Raw genomic sequence first — 22,494 nt, forward strand, 5'->3', positions numbered from 1 at the left:
CATTCATAGAAACATAGAAGATAGGAGCAGGAGTAGGCCATTCGGCCCCTCGAGCCTGCTCCGCCATTCAATGAGATCATGGCTGATCATCCAAATTCAGTACCCTGTCCCTGCCTTCTCCCCCTATCCCTTGATCCCTTTAGCCTTAAGAAATATATCCAACTCCTTCTTGAATATATTTAATGAATTGGCCTCCACTGCCTTCTGTGGTAGAGAATTCCACAGGTTCACCACTCTCTGGGTGAAGAAATTTCTCCTCATCTCAGTCCTAAATGGCTTACCCCTTATCCTTAGACTGTGACCCCTGGTTCTGGACTCCCCGGCCATCGGGAACATCCTTCCTGCATCCAGTCTGTCCAGTCCTGTTAGAATTTTATAAGTTTCAATGAGATCCCCTCTCATTCTTCTAAACTCCAGGGAGTATAAGCCCAATCGACCCAATCTCTCCTCATACGTCATTCCTGCCATCCCAGGTATCAGTCTGGTGAATCTTCGCTGCACTCCCTCCATGGCAAGAACGTCCTTCCTCAGATAAGGCGACCAAAACTGCACACAATACTCAAGGTGTGGTCTCACCAAGGCCCTGTACAACTGCAGCAAGACATCCTTGCTCCTGTTCACTACATTACAACAGTGACCACACTTCAAAAAAAGTACTTCATTGGCTGTGAAGCGCTTTGGGACGTCCGGTGGTCGTGAAAGGCGCTACAGAAAGGCAGCACGGTGGCATAGTGGTTAGCACTGTTGCCTCACAGCGCCAGGGACCCGGGTTCGAATCCGGCCTCGGGTGACTGCCTGTGTGGAGTTTGCATATTCTCCCCGTGTTTGCGTGGGTTTCCTCCGGGTGCTCCGGTTTCCTCCCACAGTCCAAAGATGTGCGGGTTAGGTTGATTGGCTATGATAAAAAATTGACCCTTAGTGTTAGGGGGATTAAATACGTGGGGTTACAGGGATCGGGTGGGATATGTGTTGGTGTAGGGGTTACGGGGATCGGGTGGGATATGTGTCGGTGCAGGCTCGATGGGCCGAAAAGGCCTCTATCTGCACTGTGGGGTTTCTGTGATTCTGTGAAACCTTTCTTTTTATTCTTGTTGCCCAGCACAATGGGCCTCCTCTTCCTGTGCTAAATATTCCAATGCTTCACTCCAGCCACATTTCTCCCCAATAGAAGAATGACAGAGCAGGAGGCCATTCGGCCCATTGCGCCTGTGCTAGCCCGGTGAAGGAGGAGCGACGCCGGGCGGAAGTGACGCGATGACGCAGCGACTGGCAGGCGGCTCTCCGGAAGTGCTCGCGTTTCCATAGTAACCGAGCTGCGGCCTAGCGGCCTAGCTGCCCGCCATGAGCCTGAGACTCGCGTTCGGTGGGTTGGGGAAATTAGCGGCCGCCATCCCCCGGCTACTGGGAGCCGCCTCGGGCCGGGGGCGCCCCGCAGTCCGGCTGCTGCGGGGCCTTCTCGCTCCTGGCGGCGGTGGCCTGGTCCCGGCTCCGGGGAATCGCCTCTGCACCGGCCGGAGGTCCCAGGAACAGGCCCAGGCCACCCACTACCGGCTGGTCTACACCTGCAAGGTGAGGCCTTGGGACTAGGAGGGGCAGTACTGAGGGAGCGCTGCACTGTCGCAGGGGCAGTACTGAGGGAGCGCTGCACTGTCGCAGGGGCAGTACTGAGGGAGCGCCGCATTGTCGGAGGGGCAGTACTGAGGGAGCGCTGCACGGTCGGAGGGGCAGTACTGAGGAGGCGCCGCACTGTCGGAGGGACAGTACTGAGGGAGCGCCGCACTGTCGGAGGGGCCGTACTGAGGGAGCGCTGCACTGTCGGAGGGGCAGTGCTGAGGGAGTGCTGCACGGTCGGAGGGGCAGTACTGAAGGAGCGCCGCACTGTCGGAGGGGCAGTACTGAGGGAGCGCCGCACTGTCGGAGGGGCAGTACTGAGGGAGCGCCGCACTGTCGGAGGGTCAGTACTGAGGGAGCGCCGCACTGTCGGAGAGGCAGTACTGAGGGAGCGCCGCACTGTCGGAGGGGCAGTACTGAGGGAGCGCCGCACTGTCGGAGGGGCAGTACTGAGGGAGCGCCGCACTGTCGGAGGGGCAGTACTGAGGGAGCGCCGCACTGTCGGGGGTGCCGTCTTTCGGATGAGACGTTAAACCGAGGCCACATCTGCCCTCTCAGGTGGATATAAAAGATCCCATGGCACTATTGGAAGTAGAACAGGGGAGTTCTCCCCCATGTCCTGCCCAATATTTATCCCTCAACTAATATCACTAAAACAGATTATCTGGTCATCATTAGAATGCTGTTTGTGGGAGCTTGCTGTGCGCAAATTGGCTGCCGCATTTCCCACATTACAACAGTGACTACACTTCAAAAAGTACTTCATTGGCTGTGAAGTGCTTTGAGACGTCCTGAGGTCGCGAAAGGCGCTGTAGAAATGCACATCTGTCTTTCTTTACTCCTTTGAACAGTTTTTGGGATCCCCCACACATTGTTTCTTGACTGCAACAAACAGCTGGCTCCTGGGTCTCTCCTAGTGTTGCTTTGTGTTTTTGGAAACCCCGGTTTGGAGAGCAGAAGGGGGTCGTGGACAATGTTCTCCCTGAGGTGCGTGGTCGCACAGTAATCTGCAAGGTCCCGCGCCAGCCGCTCACCGGCTTTTACAGTGTAAATACCGCGCATGCGCAGAAATTTAAAGGGACCACGCATTAGAAGAGACAGACCACGCGGAACAAGGCGCCGCTCACAGGGAGCATTGGTTATGGATATGTGACGGCAAGCTTGGGGCAGTATAACTGGGCAGTGTGAAGTATGTAGGACTACGTAAGGAAAATAACATAGGAAATGATCTGCTGGTCCAGCCAGCCCGTCCCACACTGTTCGGATGCCTTGTGTATCACAATACAGGCACACCCCACCCGGAAACTATAATCTCCTGGGAGAAGCAAAAAAACAGATACAACCCAGACCAATTTGGGGCAGGTGGGGGAAAGGAAAATTCCTCTCCGCCTCCTGAGTCGTTCAAGACAATGTGTGAACAGAATCACCCTCGGTGTGGCCCTCGGAGACCCGGAGAGCTGATCGCCTGTGCTCTGTGGCAGCTTCCACTGTGTGCTGAGGGGGGAGGGAGGGCAAGCTCACAAACAGAACCAGGCAGATAGGCAATGCCAGTCCAGGGGTCACAGTCTAAGGATAAGGGGTAAGCCATTTAGGACTGAGATGAGGAATTTCTTCACCCAGAGAGTGGTGAACCTGTGGAATTCTCTACCACAGAAGGCAGTAGAGGCCAATTCATTAAATATATTCAAGAAGGAGTTGGATATATTTCTTAAGACTAAAGGGATCAAGGGGTATGGGGAGAAGGCAGGAACGGGGTACTGAGTTTGGATGATCAGCCATGATCTCATTGAATGGCGGAGCAGGCTCGAGGGGCCGAATGGCCTACTCCTGCTCCTATCTTCTATGTTTCTATGATGCTGGCAGGCACATAGCCATCCCCTGTTACCGTGCAGACGAGCATTTTATCTTGTTTCAGGTGTGTGACACAAGATCCACGAAGAGGATCTCCAAGCTTGCCTATCACAAGGGAGTGGTCATCGTAAAGTGTCCCGGGTGTAGCAATCACCACATCATCGCGGACAATTTGGGATGGTTTTCAGACCTTGAAGGAAAAAAGTAAGTCACGTTTAACGCTCTGTTTGGTTAAATTGTTAGAATTGATAGATCTCAGCTTTGCCCTGTGACACTCAGCAAGGTGAGTGAAGCTGCCAGCATTGACTGCCTCCCCCCGACCCCCGCACATTGTGTAGCTGGGTACTCCTGTGTTACTTCCTCCTCCATGAGGGGGCTGGTAATGTCTGTAGTGTCCGGCAACGCCTCGATTTAAAAATTCTCATCCTTGTGTTCAAATCTCTCCATGGCCTCGCCCCTTCCCTATCTCTATAACCTCCTCCAGCTCCTACAACCTCCCAGATCTCTGCTCTCCAATTCTGGCCTCTTGTGCATCCCCGATTTCCATCGCTCCACCATTGGTGGCCGTGCCTTCAGCTGCCGGGGCCCCGAGCTCTGGAATTCCCTCCCTAAACCTCTCCGCCTCTCTCTCCTCCTTTAAGACGCTCCTTAAAACCGACCTCTTTGACCAAGCTTTTGGTCACCTGCCCTAATAGCTCCTTATGTGTCTTCGGTCTTCCCAGTATTTAATTGGAGAAAATTCATACTCATCTAGTACTGGATGTCAGACAAGCAATTTGACAATTTAGAGACCGTGGAGGGATCAACAGAAGTGGTAGTGAGGTAGAGCTGGGTGTCGTCAGCGTACATGTGGAAACTGACGCTGTTTTCGGATGATGTCGCCAACGGGCAACATTTTGATGAGAAATCGGAGGGGCCAAGGATCGATCCTTGGGGGACTCCAGAGGTAACGGGGCGGGGGCGGGAAGAGAAGCCGTTGCAGGTGATTCTCTGGCTACGATTAGATAGCTAAGAATGGAACCAGGCGAGTGCAGTCCCACCCAGCTGGAGGACGGTGGAGAGGCGTTGGAGGAGGATGGAGTGGTCAACCAAATTTACAATAATTGACAAAAGGACCAGAGGGGGAGATGAGGAGAACTTTTTTTATGATCTGGAACGCGCTGCCTGAAAGGGCGGTGGAAGCAGATTCAATAGTAACTTTCAAAAGGGAATTGGATAAAATTGCCGGGCTATGGGGTAAGAGTGGGGGAGTGGAACTAATTGGAGAGCTTTCAAAGAGCCGGCACAGGCACGATGGGCCGAATGGCCGCCTCCTGTGCCGTATTAGTGTATGACCTCCTGTCAGCTTTTTCCATAATAGTTCCCTATGTCCACATTTAGAATGGAAACTGCTATGTAAACACGTCACACTGTAATTACACCCTCCCACCAGTGGTACTGGACCAATTATCCCCCGCCCTCTATCCCCACTTCACCTGAAGGAGACACTTGCTCTCGGGCTCCCTCTCTGCATCTCCTATTTATGAAATGTTAAAAGTTTACAAAGTTATTTTTGAACATAAAAGTATCCTTCTCATTGGTGTCGTCAGGAATATTGAAGAAATCTTGGCCGCGCGAGGTGAGAAGGTTCAACGGGTGGTTGGTGAAGACTCGCTGGAAATTACCACAGAGGGAATTGTCGGCGACACACCTGGAGGTTTATCTGAAGGGGACAATTCCAAGGACGCCCTGGGCTCTGGAGATCAACCTAAATCCTAATGCCGGCTCCAGCATGGAAGGTCTTGGTACAGGAGAACAGCTGGGAATGGCCCGATCATATTCCTTTGTGTTTAGCTGATCCAAGGGAGACTCCGTATAAGGGATAAAACCATCCACAGAGAATCTGAAATGATTGCAGCCGAATTCTATCGCTTGCAGCTCACGGACACCTGAGTGAATCCTGGAGAGAAATGACTCCATGCGAAACACAGATATGCTGTTCTAAATGCATAGAAATGTCTTTTTTAAAATAGACTCAAATTAGTGATGCCAATTCAGGGCAGGATATTGGGAGTCAAGCTGCCCACGCACCAGTTGTCTGAAATTACTCTACAAGGGGCCGTTTCCATTGTAAGAGGAAAGAGACGGACCAAATCAGCGCAGATAGGATTTAATTTTATCCAACAGTGCGACTGTTTCTAAAACAAGGAATCCCGAAGCCTCTTTCCTAATACCATAGATTTAAATAGCAAGCACACAGACCCTATCAGTGTGATCCTTAAACCAAGCAGTGTTCTGTTAGATCCCGCTGACTCCAGATAAGGCTTTGAGTCTCTAATGCTGACTAAGTTATGCCGTACTCAACAACAACAACTTCCATTTATCCAGCGCCTTTAACGCAGTAAAACGTCCCAAGATGCTTCACAGGAGTGTCATCAAACAAAATTCGACACCGAGCCACACAAGGCAGGTTTTAAGGAGCGTCTTAAAGGAGGAGGGAGAGAGGTTTAGGGAGGGAATTCCAGAGCTTAGGGCCTCGGCAGCTGAAGGCACGGCCGCCAACGGTGGAGCGATTATAATCGGGGGATGCGCAAGAGGCCGGAATTGGAGGAGCGCAGAGATCTCGGGGGGGGGTTACAGAGATAGGGAGGGGACGAGGAGGGCCATGGAGGGATTTGAAAACAAGGATGATTGAGGCTACATCTGAACTTGGTTACTCTGCACTCTGTGATTACTGGGCAGAGTTAGAATAAAACATGAGATACAAATTTGTGTTGCTGTTCATTTCTTGATCTCTGGTAAGCTAGGAGCCAAATGGTCTCCAACCAACGTTGCATTTAAGCTGTTGGATGAATATTTTCTTAATGGGAGTCCAGTTGCTAAATATGGATTATGCATTAAAAACCAGAGTTCCGACATCAGCTGTATTCACCATCACGTCGATATTTGCCAGCTCACTATCCGTATTGGAATGTGTGCTCTGATCCCACTATTTGAATTTCCAGTTTTAACACGAGTTTGGGGCTGCCACATACTTTCATTCTTCCGACAATACCCTACCCTCCAAACTGTTGCTAGGAGTTATGGCCCCCTCCTATAATTCAAGTCTATCTGTGGATTTTGTAATCTCCATTTGCCCTGGTATGTTTGGGCATCATTCACTGGTCTATTCTCCACTGTTATTATACAATCATACAGCACAGGAGGAGGCCATTCGGCCCACCATGCCTGTGCCGGCTCTTTGAACGAGCTCTCCAATTAGTCCCACTCCCCTGCTCTTTCCCCAGAGCCCAGCAATTTTCCCCTTCAAGTATTTCTCCAATTCCCTTTTGAAAGTTACTATTGAATCTGCTTCCACCGCCCTTTCAGGCAGCGCATCCAGATCACAACAACTCGCTGCGGAAAATAGTCTCCCCTCTGGTTCTTTTACCGATTATCTTCAATCTGTGTTCTCTGGTTACCGACCCTCCTGCCACTGGAAACAGTTTCTCCTTATTTACTCGATCAAAACCCTTCATGATTTTGAACACCTCTATTAAATCTCCCCTTAACCTTCTCTGCTCCAAGGAGAACAATCCCAGCTTCTCCAGTCTATCCACATCACTGAAGTCCCTCATCCCTGGGACCATTCTAGTAAATCTCCTCTGCACCCTCTCCAAGGCCTTGACATCCTTCCTAAAGTGCGGGGCCCAGAATTGGACACAATACTCCAGCTGAGGCCGAACCAGTCTCTGTTCCTGCACCCCCTTTAGAATTGTACCATTTAGTTTATTTTGCCTCTCCTCATTCTTCCTACCAAAATGCAACCCTTCACCCTTCTCTGTGTTAAATTATGTCTGCCATTTCACCAGCCTGTCTGTGTCCTCCTGAAGTCTGTTGCTACCCCCCTCACTGTTTACTACATTTCCGAGTTTTGTGTCATCTGCAAACTTTGAAATGATGCCCTGTATACCCAAGTCCAGGTCATTAATATATATCAAAAAGCACAGTGGTCCCAACACCGACCCCTGGGAGACACCACTGTATACCTCCCTCCAATCTGAAAAAAACCTCACCACTACTCTCTGCTTTCTGTCCTTTAGCCAATCTTGTATCCACACAGCCACTGTCACTTTAATCCCAGGGGCTTTAATTTTGCTAACAAGCCTATTATGTGGTACTTTATAAGCGCCTTTTGAAAGTCCATATACACACCACCTTCAACAACCTCCTCCCTTACTTCATCAAAGAACTCAATCAAGTTAGTCAAACATGATTTACCTTTAATAAATCTGTGCTGGCGGTCATTCATTAACCCATATTTTTCCAAGTGACATCATTCTGTCTCGGATTATTCTGTCTCAAAAGTTTTCCCACTACTGACGTTAGGCTGACTGGCCTGTATTTGCCGGGTTTATCCCTCCCCTTTTTTGAATAGGGGCATAACATTTGCAATCCTCCAGTCCTCTGGCACTGCTCCTGTTTCTAAAGAGGATTGGAAGATTGTGGCCAGAGCCTCTGCTATTTCCACCCTTACTTCCCTCAGCAATCTAGGATGCATCTGATCCGGACCGGGTGCCTTTTCTACTTTGAAAGCACTGCCAACCTTTTAAGAACCTCCCCTTTATCTATTTTTATCCTATTCAATTTCTCTACTACCTCCTTTACTGTGACATTGGTAGCATTCTCTTCTTTAGTGAAGATAGATGCAAAGTACTCATTTAGTACCTTGGCCATGCCCTCTGCCTCCAAAAGATCTCCTTTTTGGTCCCTAATCGGCCCCACCCTTCCTTTGACTATTCTTTTACTAGAATTACGTAGAATTTACAGCCCAGAAACAGGCCATTCGGCCCACTGCTCCGTGCCGGTGTTTATGCTCCACATGAACCTCCTCCCACCCTCTTCATCTCACCCTATCAGCATAATATTCTATTCCTTTCTCCCTCATGTGTTTATCCAGCTTCCCCTTAAATATATCTCTGCTATTCACCTCAACCACGCCCTGTGGTAGCGAGTTCCACATTCTCACCGCTCTCTGGGTAAAGAAATTTTTCCTGAATTCCCTATTGGATTTATTAGTGACTGTCTTATATTGACGGCCCCTAGTTCTGGTCTCCCCCACAAGTGGAAACATCTTCTCTACGTCTACCCTATCGAACCCTTTCATAATCTTAAAGACCTCGATCAGGTCATCGCTCAGCCTTCTCTTTTCTAGAGAAAAGAACCCCAGCCTGTTCAATGTTTCCTGATAAGTATAACCTCTCAGTTCTGGTATCATTCTAGTAAATCTTTTTTGCACCTTCTCCAGTGCCTCCATATCCTTTTTATAATATGGAGACCAGAACTGCGCACAGCGCTCCAAGTGTGGTCTAGCCCAGGTTCGATAAAAGTTTAACATAAATTCTCTGCTTTTCAATTCCAGCCCTCTAGAAATGAATCCCCGGGCTCGGTTTGCTTTTTAAATGACCTTATTAACCTGCGTCGCTACTTCTAGTGATTTGTGAATCTGTTCCCCCCCCGATCCCTCTGCTCCTCTACCCCATGTAGACACTTATTTTCCACGGAGTATGTGGCCTCCTTATTCCTCCTACCAAAATGTACGACCTTGCATTTATATTACAACAGTGACTACACTTCAAAAGTACTTGTGTCTGTGAAGCGCTTTGTGATGTCCCGAGGTCGTGGAAGGCGCTGTATCAAAAAGACTTGCGCATTTCACGACCTCACATAAACTTGAGGTGATCCAAAACTCAGCTGCCCGTGTCCTAACTCGCACCAAGTCCCATTCGCCCAGCACCCCTGAGCTTGCTAACCTACATTGGCTCCTGGTTAAGCAACGCCTTGATTTCAAAATACTCATCCTTGTTTTCAAATCCCTCCATGACCTCGCCCCTCCCTAGCTCTGTAACCTCATCCAGCCCCACAAACCCGCACCCCCCCCCCCCCGAGATATCTGCGCTCCTCTAATTCTGCCCTCTTGAGCATCCCTGATAATAATCACTCAACCATTGGTGGCCGTGCCTTCTGTTGCCTGGGCCCTAAGCTCTGGAATTCCCTCCCTAAACCTCTCTGCCTCTCTTTCCTCCTTTAAGATGCTTCTTAAAACCGACCTCTTTGACCAAGCTTTTGGTCACCTGTCCTAATATCTCCTTATATGTGGCTCGGTGTCAAATTTTTTGTCTTGTAATACTCCTGTGAAGCACTTTAGGACATTTTACTACATTAAAGGTGCGATATAAATACAAGTTGTTGTTGTTGTTCAAGTAATTTTGAAATATAGTCACTGTTGTAATGTAGGAAACGCAGCAACCAATTTGCATACAGCAAGATCCCACAATGTGACAATGACCAGATAATCTGTTTGTGATGTTGATTTAGGGATAAATATTGGCCAGGACAGCAGGTAGAACTCCCCTGCTCTGCGTCGAAATGGTGGGATCTTTTACATCCACCTTAGAGGGCAGACGTTTAACGTCTTATCCGAAAGATCATAGAAACATAAAAGATAGCAGCAGGAGTAGGCCATTCGGCGCCTCAAGCCATTTAATGAGATCATGGCTGATCATCCAAACTCAGTACCCTGTCCCTGCCTTCTCCCCATACCCCTTGATCCCTTTAGCCTTAAGAAATATATCTAACTCCTTCTTGAATATATTTAATGAATTGGCCTCAACTGCCTTCTGTGGTAGAGAATTCCACAGGTTCACCACTCTCTGGGTGAAGAAATTCCTCCTCATCTCTGTCCTAAATGGCTTACCCCTTATCCTTAGACTGTGACCCCTGGTTCTGGACTCCCCTGCCATCAGGAACATCTAGTCTGTCTAGTCCTGTTAGAATTTTATAAGTTTCAATGAGATCCCCTCTCATTCTTCTAAACTCCAGCAAGTATAAGCCCAATCGACCCAATCTCCTCAGACGTCATTCTTGCCATCCCAGGTATCAGTCTGGTGAATCTTCGCTGCACTCCCTCCATGGCAAGAATATCCTTCCTCAGATAAGGTGACCAAAACTGCACACAATACTCAAGGTGTAGTCTCACCAAGGCCCTGTACAACTGCAGCAAGACATCCTTGTTCCTGTACGCGAACCCTCTCGCTACGAAGGCCAACATACCATTCGCCTGCTGCACCTGCATGCTTACCTTCAGCGACTTGTGCACAAGGACACCCAGGTCTCGTTGCACTTCCCCTTCTCCCAATTTATTACCGTTCAGATAATAATCTGTCGTCTTGTTTTTGCCACCAAAGTGGATAACCTCGCATTTATCCACATTATACTGCATCTGCCATGCTTCTGCCCAATCACCCAACCTGTCCAAATCATCCTGGAGTTTCTCGGCATCCTCCTCACAGCACACACGCCCACCCAGCTTTATATCGTCTGCAAACTTGGCGATATTACATCTAGTTCCCTCTAGATCATTAATATATATTGTGAATAGCTGGGGGGGCCCTAGCACCGATCCCTACGGTACCCCACTAGTCACTGCCTGCCACTCGGAAAAAGACCTGTTTATTCCAACTCTTTGCTTCCTGTCTGCCAACCAGTTCTCTATCCAAGTCAGTACCTTGCCCCCAATCCCATGTGCCTTAACTTTGCACGCTAATCTCTTATGCGGGACCTTATCGAAAGCCTTCTGAAAGTCCAAATACACCACATCCACTGGTTCTCCCTTATCTATTTTACCAGTTACATCCTCAAAAAATTCCAGTAGATTAGTCAAGCACGATTTACCTTTTGTAAATCCATGTTGACTTTGCAAAGTTGTTGTCTGTTTTCCCTCTCCATGTAGCACATTACACTGATTAACCGCCCTGGAGATGGAGCACGTGGTGAGGCCTTCCGCAACCCTGAAAAGTGCGAGGTGATGCATTTTGGACGGACAAATAAGGCAAGGGAGTACACAATGAGTGGTAGGACCCTAGGAAGTACAGAGGGTCAGAGGGACCTTGGTGTGCATGTACATAGATCCCTGAAGGCAGCGGAACAGGTAGATAAGGTGGTTAAAAAGGCATATGGGATACTTGCCTTCATTAGCCGAGGCATAGAATATAAGAGCAGGGAGGTTATGATGGAGCTGTACAAAACGCTGGTGAGGCCACAGCTGGAGTACTGTGTGCAGTTCTGGTCGCCTCACTATAGGAAGGATGTGATTGCTTTAGAGAGGGTGCAGAGAAGATTCACCAGGATGTTACCTGGGATGGAGCGCCTCAGCTATGAAGAAAGACTAAACAGGCTGGGGTTGTTTTCATTGGAGCAAAGAAGGCTGAGGGGGGACCTGATTGAGGTGTACAAAATGATGAGGGGCATAGATAGGGTAGATAAAGAGGAACTTTTCCCCTTAGTAGGGGGGTCAATAACAAGGGGGCATAGATTCAAGGTAAGGGGCAGGAGATTTAGAGGGGATTTGAGGAGGATCTTTTTCACCCAGAGGGTGGTTGGAATCTGGAACTCTCTGCCTGAAAGGGTGGTAGAGGCAGGAACCCTCACAACATTCAAAAAGCATTTGGATGAGCACTTGAAATGCCATTGCATACAAGGCTATGGACCAAATGCTGGAAAATGGGATTAGACTGGACAGGGATTGATGGACAGCGCAGACACGATGGGCCGAAGGGCCTCTTTCTGTGCTGTAAAACTCTATGACTAACCGGTGGGCGCCACGGGGACTGGAGTGCATCATCACCCGGCCAATCAAATTTTAATTTAATTTGTTAAGTTTTATTTAATGTTTCATTAAGTTACAGTCTATTTGTTTAATCACTAAAATTAGAAGAGTACACTGATTACCCTGCCCATGTATTAAATCTGCCATTGTTCTGCCCACTGACGGATCTTGTCCAACTCATTCTGCAATTTCTGATTCTAGTGCCTTTCCTAGATTGGCCACTTCTGAATTCAAGTCATTTACATGAATTAAAACACGAAGTGGTCCCAGCTTTGTGCTTTTGTCCCCAAATTCTAAATGTCCCCGCTTTTTGGAGATAATCTATCGCCCGCCATTTTGCTGATGTTCTCCTTTACCAAGATGGATGGCCTTTACTAAAATGGCGGCGAGCCATCACATGCCCCAGTTCTGGTCCTTCTATTGGTTGGTTCCCCACCGCTCAACCGAACTTGACAGCCGATGCAGTGATGCTTGATTGACACCTCAGCCAGCCATACAGATGGCGACGTTTCCCGGCCGCCCGGCCCCGCCGCCATTCAGTTGCGGCCGAAGGCGGGGTGTAAGGCAGCATAGGTTTGGTTGCGGCGAAGTAGCGGGAGCGCGCTGACGGCGGGGCGGTCGGGAGCCGGGATTCGGTGCTGCAATCGGCTTCCCAGCGAGGTGACTGGGCCCGGGGATCGGGAGAGGCGGCGGCGGATTCGGAGGCCCGGGCAGGAAGTGCGCGGCCAGGTTGAGCGGTGGGTAACCAACCAATAGAAGGACCCGAATCGGGGCATGTGATGGCTCGCCGCCATTTTAGTAAAGGCCCGCCATCTTGGTGAAGGAGAACAGCAGCAAGAATTGGAGTGGGGCAGCTGGATTTTGTCCAAATCCCCTGCAGCAAGTGCACAGTCAGATGTGCTGGGCAGGAGAGACCCAGGTGCAAACCCTGGGCTGTGCTGATCCCAGCCAGGGGCTGCAGTTGGCCTCAGTGCACTTAGGTTAGGGAGAGGCAAAGTTCTGAACGTTATCAAGTGTCCCAGGACAGGATCAGGTGAGATGTTAAACAATTCTCCCCTCATCCCCCGTCAGATAAAACACCCCACGGTACAATTCAAAGAAGCTCTCCCTCAGTACTGCCCCTCCGACAGTGCAGCATTCCCTCAGTGCTGCCCCTCCGACAGTGCGGCGCTCCCTCAGTGCTGCCCCTCCGACAGTGCGGCGCTCCCTCAGTGCTGCCCCTCCGACAGTGCGGCGCTCCCTCAGTGCTGCCCCTCCGACAGTGCGGCGCTCCCTCAGTGCTGCCCCTCCGACAGTGCGGCGCTCCCTCAGTGCTGCCCCTCCGACAGTGCGGCGCTCCCTCAGTGCTGCCCCTCCGACAGTGCGGCGCTCCCTCAGTGCTGCCCCTCCGACAGTGCGGCGCTCCCTCAGTGCTGCCCCTCCGACAGTGCGGCGCTCCCTCAGTGCTGCCCCTCCGACAGTGCGGCGCTCCCTCAGTGCTGCCCCTCCGACAGTGCGGCGCTCCCTCAGTGCTGCCCCTCCGACAGTGCGGCGCTCCCTCAGTGCTGCCCCTCCGACAGTGCGGCGCTCCCTCAGTGCTGCCCCTCCGACAGTGCGGCGCTCCCTCAGTGCTGCCCCTCCGACAGTGCGGCGCTCCCTCAGTGCTGCCCCTCCGACAGTGCGGCGCTCCCTCAGTGCTGCCCCTCCGACAGTGCGGCGCTCCCTCAGTGCTGCCCCTCCGACAGTGCGGCGCTCCCTCAGTGCTGCCCCTCCGACAGTGCGGCGCTCCCTCAGTGCTGCCCCTCCGACAGTGCGGCGCTCCCTCAGTGCTGCCCCTCCGACAGTGCGGCGCTCCCTCAGTACTACCCCTCCGACAGTGCGGCGCTCCCTCAGTACTGCCCCTCCGACAGTGCGGTGCTCCCTCAGTGCTGCCCCTCCGACAGTGCGGCGCTCCCTCAGTACTGCCCCTCCGACAGTGCGGCGCTCCCTCAGTGCTGCCCCTCCGACAGTGCGGCGCTCCCTCAGTACTGCACTGGGAGTGTTGGTCTGGATTCTGTGCTCAATTCTTGGAGTGGGGCTTGAACCCACAACCTTCTGACTAAAATGTTGACTCCTCACTAGGACCCCATCCCTAGTGTTACTTGCATAGATCACAGCGGTTTAGTTTTTCGCTATGTGCCTAACCCATAGCAACTCAGATCCAGGTCATGCACCCATCATGGCCATTTAATCAAGGTAGCGAAGGGCAGCCAACCCCTGAACACAGCAGGTGTTCGCACCCTCGGGGGCAGGAGAGGGTGTTGAGAAAGTTGTAATAAGATGTTTCTTTGCGTGTTGTGACTTATATATCGATGCAGGGAGACGGGGGGCCAGAATGTCGCAGCAACGCACACTGCCCCAGAGTAAGGAGCTGCTTCTCCAGTCCTATAACAAGAGACTGAAGGACGACATCAAATCGATTCTGGATAACTTTACGGAAATCATCAAAAGTGCTCGGGTAGGTGGTAACCAAACTAGCACCAATGTGCCAGCACAGACTGAGAGAGGTTTCTCATTGTACCCCACGTTCAGAATGTGTGAAGAGCGTTATTCAATGGCACACGAAATCTCATCTCACCAGCAGCTGTAAGTCAGACACCATCAGTGTTTGTATTTCACTGGCATTCGAAGGATCATTTGGCCTGTTAAGTCAGTTTTCCACCACATGAATCGCCCAGTCTAATCCCACTCTCCCCCTCACTCCCCGCACCCTTTAATATCCCACCCAGTCTAATCCCACTCCCCCCCTCACTCCCCGTACCCTTTAATATCCCACCCAGTCTAATCCCACTCTCCCCCTCACTCCCCGTACCCTTTAATATCCCACCCAGTCTAATCCCACTCTCCCCCTCACTCCCCGCACCCTTTAATATCCCACCCAGTCTAATCCCACTCTCCCTCTCACTCCCCGCACCCTTTAATATCCCACCCAGTCTAATCCCACTCTCCCCCTCACTCCCCGCACCCTTTAATATCCCACCCAGTCTAATCCCACTCTCCCCCTCACTCCCCGCACCCTTTAATATCCCACCCAGTCTAATCCCACTCCCCCCCTCACTCCCCGTACCCTTTAATATCCCACCCAGTCTAATCCCACTCTCCCCCTCACTCCCCGTACCCTTTAATATCCCACCCAGTCTAATCTCACTCTCCCCCTCACTCCCTGCACCCTTTAATATCCCACCCAGTCTAATCCCACTCTCCCCCTCACTCCCCGCACCCTTTAATATCCCACCCAGTCTAATCCCACTCTCCCCCTCACTCCCCGTACCCTTTAATATCCCACCCAGTCTAATCCCACTCTCCCCCTCACTCCCCGTACCCTTTAATATCCCACCCAGTCTAATCCCACTCTCCCCCCTCACTCCCCGCACCCTTTAATATCCCACCCATTCTAATCCCACTCTCCCCCTCACTCCCCGTACCCTTTAATATCCCACCCAGTCTAATCCCACTCTCCCCCTCACTCCCCGTACCCTTTAATATCCCACCCAGTCTAATCCCACTCTCCCCCTCACTCCCCGCACCCTTTAATATCCCACCCAGTCTAATCCCACTCTCCCCCTCACTCCCCGTACCCTTTAATATCCCACCCAGTCTAATCCCACTCTCCCCCTCACTCCCCGTACCCTTTAATATCCCACCCAGTCTAATCCCACTCTCCCCCTCACTCCCCGTACCCTTTAATATCCCACCCAGTCTAATCCCACTCTCCCCCTCACTCCCCGTACCCTTTAATATCCCACCCAGTCTAATCCCACTCTCCCCCTCACTCCCCGCACCCTTTAATATCCCACCCAGTCTAATCCCACTCTCCCGATCACTCCCCGTACACTTTAATATCCCACCCAGTCTAATCCCACTCTCCCTCTCACTCCCCGCACCCTTTAATATCCCACCCAGTCTAATCCCACTCTCCCCCTCACTCCCCGCACCCTTTAATATCCCACCCAGTCTAATCCCACTCTCCCCCTCACTCCCCGCACCCTTTAATATCCCACCCAGTCTAATCCCACTCTCCCCCTCACTCCCCGTACCCTTTAATATCCCACCCAGTCTAATCCCACTCTCCCCCCTCACTCCCCGCACCCTTTAATATCCCACCCAGTCTAATCCCACTCTCCCCCTCACTCCCCGTACCCTTTAATATCCCACCCAGTCTAATCCCACTCTCCCCCTCACTCCCCGTACCCTTTAATATCCCACCCAGTCTAATCCCACTCTCCCCCTCACTCCCCGCACCCTTTAATATCCCACCCAGTCTAATCCCACTCTCCCCCTCACTCCCCGCACCCTTTAATATCCCACCCAGTCTAATCCCACTCTCCCCCTCACTCCCCGTACCCTTTAATATCCCACCCAGTCTAATCCCACTCTCCCCCTCACTCCCCGTACCCTTTAATATCCCACCCAGTCTAATCCCACTCTCCCCCTCACTCCCCGCACCCTTTAATATCCCACCCAGTCTAATCCCACTCTCCCCCTCACTCCCCGTACCCTTTAATATCCCACCCAGTCTAATCCCACTCTCCCCCTCACTCCCCGTACCCTTTAATATCCCACCCAGTCTAATCCCACTCTCCCCCTCACTCCCCGTACCCTTTAATATCCCACCCAGTCTAATCCCACTCTCCCCCTCACTCCCCGTACCCTTTAATATCCCACCCAGTCTAATCCCACTCTCCCCCTCACTCCCCGTACCCTTTAATATCCCACCCAGTCTAATCCCACTCTCCCCCTCACTCCCCGCACCCTTTAATATCCCACCCAGTCTAATCCCACTCTCCCCCTCACTCCCCACACCCTTTAATATCCCACCCAGTCTAATCCCACTCTCCCCCTCACTCCCCGCACCCTTTAATATCCCACCCAGTCTAATCCCACTCTCCCCCTCCCCTTTAATATCCCACCCAGTCTAATCCCACTCTCCCCCCTCACTCCCCGCACCCTTTAATATCCCACCCAGTCTAATCCCACTCTCCCCCTCACTCCCCGTACCCTTTAATATCCCACCCAGTCTAATCCCACTCTCCCCCTCACTCCCCGCACCCTTTAATATCCCACCCAGTCTAATCCCACTCTCCCCCTCACTCCCCGCACCCTTTAATATCCCACCCAGTCTAATCCCACTCTCCCCCTCACTCCCCACACCCTTTAATATCCCACCCAGTCTAATCCCACTCTCCCCCTCACTCCCCGCACCCTTTAATATCCCACCCAGTCTAATCCCACTCTCCCCCTCACTCCCCGCACCCTTTAATATCCCACCCAGTCTAATCCCACTCTCCCCCTCACTCCCCGCACCCTTTAATATCCCACCCAGTCTAATCCCACTCTCCCGCTCACTCCCCGTACCCTTTAATATCCCACCCAGTCTAATCCCACTCTCCCCCTCACTCCTGCTCCCTTTAATATCCCACCCAGTCTAATCCCACTCTCCCCGTCACTCCCCGCACCCTTTAATATCCCACCCAGTCTAATCCCACTCTCCCCCTCACTCCCCGCACCCTTTAATATCCCACCCAGTCTAATCCCACTCTCCCCCTCACTCCCCGTACCCTTTAATATCCCACCCAGTCTAATCCCACTCTCCCCCTCACTCCCCGTACCCTTTAATATCCCACCCAGTCTAATCCCACTCCCCCCTCACTCCCCGCACCCTTTAATATCCCACCCAGTCTAATCCCACTCTCCCCCTCACTCCCCACACCCTTTAATATCCCACCCAGTCTAATCCCACTCTCCCCCTCACTCCCCGTACCCTTTAATATCCCACCCAGTCTAATCCCACTCTCCCCCTCACTCCCCGTACCCTTTAATATCCCACCCAGTCTAATCCCACTCTCCTCCTCACTCCCCGCACCCTTTAATATCCCACCCAGTCTAATCCCACTCTCCTCCTCACTCCCCGCACCCTTTAATATCCCACCCAGTCTAATCCCACTCTCCCCCTCACTCCCCGTACCCTTTAATATCCCACCCAGTCTAATCCCACTCCCCCCTCACTCCCCGCACCCTTTAATATCCCACCCAGTCTAATCCCACTCTCCCCCTCACTCCCCACACCCTTTAATATCCCACCCAGTCTAATCCCACTCTCCCCTCACTCCCCGTACCCTTTAATATCCCACCCACTCTAATCCCACTCTCCCCCTCACTCCCCGTACCCTTTAATATCCCACCCAGTCTAATCCCACTCTCCCCCTCACTCCCCGTACACTTTAATATCCCACCCAGTCTAATCCCACTCTCCCCCTCACTCCCCGTACCCTTTAATATCCCACCCAGTCTAATCCCACTCTCCCCCTCACTCCCCGCACCCTTTAATATCCCACCCAGTCTAATCCCACTCTCCCCCTCACTCCCCGTACACTTTAATATCCCACCCAGTCTAATCCCACTCTCCCCCTCACTCCCCACACCCTTTAATATCCCACCCAGTCTAATCCCACTCTCCCCTCACTCCCCGTACCCTTTAATATCCCACCCAGTCTAATCCCACTCTCCCCCTCACTCCCCGTACCCTTTAATATCCCACCCAGTCTAATCCCACTCTCCCCCTCACTCCCCGCACCCTTTAATATCCCACCCAGTCTAATCCCACTCTGCCCCTCACTCCCCACACCCTTTAATATCCCACCCAGTCTAATCCCACTCTCCCCCTCACTCCCCGTACCCTTTAATATCCCACCCAGTCTAATCCCACTCTCCCCCTCACTCCCCGTACCCTTTAATATCCCACCCAGTCTAATCCCACTCTCCCCCTCACTCCCCGCACCCTTTAATATCCCACCCAGTCTAATCCCACTCTCCCCCTCACTCCCCACACCCTTTAATATCCCACCCAGTTTAATCCCACTCTCCCCCTCACTCCCCGTACCCTTTAATATCCCACCCAGTCTAATCCCACTCTCCCCCTCACTCCCCGCACCCTTTAATATCCCACCCAGTCTAATCCCACTCTCCCCCTCACTCCCCGTACCCTTTAATATCCCACCCAGTCTAATCCCACTCTCCCCCTCACTCCCCGTACCCTTTAATATCCCACCCAGTCTAATCCCACTCTCCCCCTCACTCCCCACACCCTTTAATATCCCACCCAGTCTAATCCCACTCTCCCCGCTCACTCCCCGTACCCTTTAATATCCCACCCAGTCTAATCCCACTCTCCCCCTCACTCCCCGTACCCTTTAATGTCCCACCCAGTCTAATCCCACTCTCCCCCTCACTCCCCACACCCTTTAATATCCCACCCAGTCTAATCCCACTCTCCCCCTCACTCCCCACACCCTTTAATATCCCACCCAGTCTAATCCCACTCTCCCCCTCACTCCCCACACCCTTTAATATCCCACCCAGTCTAATCCCACTCTCCCCCCTCACTCCCCGCTCCCTTTAATATCCCACCCAGTCTAATCCCACTCTCCCCCTCACTTCCCGTACCCTTTAATATCCCACCCAGTCTAATCCCACTCTCCCCCTCACTCCCCGCTCCCTTTAATATCCCACCCAGTCTAATCCCACTCTCCCCCTCACTCCCCGTACCCTTTAATATCCCACCCAGTCTAATCCCACTCTCCCCCTCACTCCCCGTACCCTTTAATATCCCACCCAGTCTAATCCCACTCTCCCCCTCACTCCCCGTACCCTTTAATATCCCACCCAGTCTAATCCCACTCTCCCCCTCACTCCCCGCTCCCTTTAATATCCCACCCAGTCTAATCCCACTCCCCCCTCACTCCCCACACCCTTTAATATCCCACCCAGTCTAATCCCACTCTCCCCCTCACTCCCCGTACACTTTAATATCCCACCCAGTCTAATCCCACTCTCCCCCTCACTCCCCGCACCCTTTAATATCCCACCCAGTCTAATCCCACTCTCCCCCTCACTCCCCGTACCCTTTAATATCCCACCCAGTCTAATCCCACTCTCCCCCTCACTCCCCGCACCCTTTAATATCCCACCCAGTCTAATCCCACTCTCCCCCTCACTCCCCGCACCCTTTAATATCCCACCCAGTCTAATCCCACTCTCCCCCTCACTCCCCGCACCCTTTAATATCCCACCCAGTCTAATCCCACTCTCCCCCTCACTCCCCGCAACCTTTAATATCCCACCCAGTCTAATCCCACTCTCCCCCTCACTCCCCGCACCCTTTAATATCCCACCCAGTCTAATCCCACTCTCCCCCTCACTCCCCGTACCCTTTAATATCCCACCCAGTCTAATCCCACTCTCCCCCTCACTCCCCGTACCCTTTAATATCCCACCCAGTCTAATCCCACTCTCCCCCTCACTCCCTGTACCCTTTAATATCCCACCCAGTCTAATCCCACTCTCCCCCTCACTCCCCGCACCCTTTAATATCCCACCCAGTCTAATCCCACTCTCCCGCTCACTCCCCGTACCCTTTAATATCCCACCCAGTCTAATCCCACTCTCCCCCTCACTCCCCGTACACTTTAATATCCCACCCAGTCTAATCCCACCCTCCCCCTCACTCCCCGCACCCTTTAATATCCCACCCAGTCTAATCCCACTCTCCCCCTCACTCCCCGTACCCTTTAATATCCCACCCAGTCTAATCCCACTCTCCCCCTCACTCCCCGTACCCTTTAATATCCCACCCAGTCTAATCCCACTCTCCCCTCACTCCCCGTACCCTTTTAATATCCCACCCAGTCTAATCCCACTCTCCCCCTCACTCCCCGCACCCTTTAATATCCCACCCAGTCTAATCCCACTCTCCCCCTCACTCCCCGTACCCTTTAATATCCCACCCAGTCTAATCCCACTCCCCCCCTCACTCCCCGTACCCTTTAATATCCCACCCAGTCTAATCACACTCTCCCCCTCACTCCCCACACCCTTTAATATCCCACCCAGTCTAATCCCACTCTCCCCCTCACTCCCCACACCCTTTAATATCCCACCCAGTCTAATCCCACTCTCCCCCTCACTCCCCGCACCCTTTAATATCCCACCCAGTCTAATCCCACTCTCCCCCTCACTCCCCGTACCCTTTAATATCCCACCCATTCTAATCCCACTCTCCCCCTCACTCCCCGTACCCTTTAATATCCCACCCAGTCTAATCCCACTCTCCCCCTCACTCCCCGTACCCTTTAATATCCCACCCAGTCTAATCCCACTCTCCCCCTCACTCCCCGTACCCTTTTAATATCCCACCCAGTCTAATCCCACTCTCCCGCTCACTCCCCACACCCTTTAATATCCCACCCAGTCTAATCCCACTCTCCCCCTCACTCCCCGTACCCTTTAATATCCCACCCAGTCTAATCCCACTCTCCCGCTCACTCCCCGTACCCTTTAATATCCCACCCAGTCTAATCCCACTCTCCCGCTCACTCCCCGCACCCTTTAATATCCCACCCAGTCTAATCCCACTCTCCCCCTCACTCCCCGTACCCTTTAATATCCCACCCAGTCTAATCCCACTCTCCCCCTCACTCCCCGCACCCTTTAATATCCCACCCAGTCTAATCCCACTCTCCCCCTCACTCCCCGTACCCTTTAATATCCCACCCATTCTAATCCCACTCTCCCCCTCACTCCCCGTACCCTTTAATATCCCACCCAGTCTAATCCCACTCTCCCCCTCACTCCCCGTACCCTTTTAATATCCCACCCAGTCTAATCCCACTCTCCCGCTCACTCCGCACACCCTTTAATATCCCACCCAGTCTAATCCCACTCTCCCCCTCACTCCCCGCACCCTTTAATATCCCACCCAGTCTAATCCCACTCTCCCCCTCACTCCCCACACCCTTTAATATCCCACCCAGTCTAATCCCACTCTCCCCCTCACTCCCTGTACCCTTTAATATCCCACCCATTCTAATCCCACTCTCCCCCTCACTCCCCGTACCCTTTAATATCCCACCCAGTCTAATCCCACTCTCCCTCTCACTCCCCGCACCCTTTAATATCCCACCCAGTCTAATCCCACTCTCCCCCTCACTCCCCGTACCCTTTAATATCCCACCCATTCTAATCCCACTCTCCCCCTCACTCCCCGTACCCTTTAATATCCCACCCAGTCTAATCCCACTCTCCCCCTCACTCCCCGCACCCTTTAATATCCCACCCAGTCTAATCCCACTCTCCCCCTCACTCCCCGTACCCTTTAATATCCCACCCATTCTAATCCCACTCTCCCCCTCACTCCCCGTACCCTTTAATATCCCACCCAGTCTAATCCCACTCTCCCCCTCACTCCCCGCACCCTTTAATATCCCACCCATTCTAATCCCACTCTCCCCCTCACTCCCCGTACCCTTTAATATCCCACCCAGTCTAATCCCACTCTCCCCCTCACTCCCCGCACCCTTTAATATCCCACCCAGTCTAATCCCACTCTCCCC

At 52.3% G+C, this 22,494-nt stretch overlaps 2 protein-coding genes across 5 annotated transcripts in view; both read left to right on the forward strand.

Moving 5' to 3' along the window:
• The first annotated feature begins 1,303 nt into the window (after positions 1 to 1,303).
• Positions 1,304 to 12,246, forward strand: dnlz (DNL-type zinc finger). The gene is made up of 3 exons (XM_085965217.1): positions 1,304 to 1,569; positions 3,527 to 3,666; positions 5,052 to 12,246. Exons 1-3 carry the CDS (start codon positions 1,342 to 1,344, stop codon positions 5,218 to 5,220), a joined length of 537 nt encoding a protein of 178 aa, XP_085821343.1. The 5' UTR covers positions 1,304 to 1,341; the 3' UTR covers positions 5,221 to 12,246.
• Positions 12,247 to 12,490: 244 nt separating this feature from the next.
• Positions 12,491 to 22,494, forward strand: part of med22 (mediator complex subunit 22) — a 42,483-nt gene continuing 32,479 nt past the window's right edge. For 2 of the 4 annotated variants that reach the window (XM_085965210.1, XM_085965212.1), the window contains exons 1-2: positions 12,493 to 12,825; positions 14,425 to 14,564. In XM_085965210.1, coding sequence (XP_085821336.1) covers positions 14,442 to 14,564 — 123 coding nt within the window. In that variant the 5' untranslated portion in view covers positions 12,493 to 12,825; positions 14,425 to 14,441. Of the gene's footprint in view, positions 12,826 to 12,846; positions 13,122 to 14,424; positions 14,565 to 22,494 lie in introns of those variants that run through there. The other 2 variants (XM_085965213.1, XM_085965211.1) reach the window with 2 other exon arrangements.

This window comes from Somniosus microcephalus, chromosome 23, assembly GCF_052327205.1.
Source record: "Somniosus microcephalus isolate GS21.2 chromosome 23, FLI_Smic_1.0, whole genome shotgun sequence".
NCBI classification, from domain to species: Eukaryota; Metazoa; Chordata; class Chondrichthyes; order Squaliformes; family Somniosidae; genus Somniosus; species Somniosus microcephalus.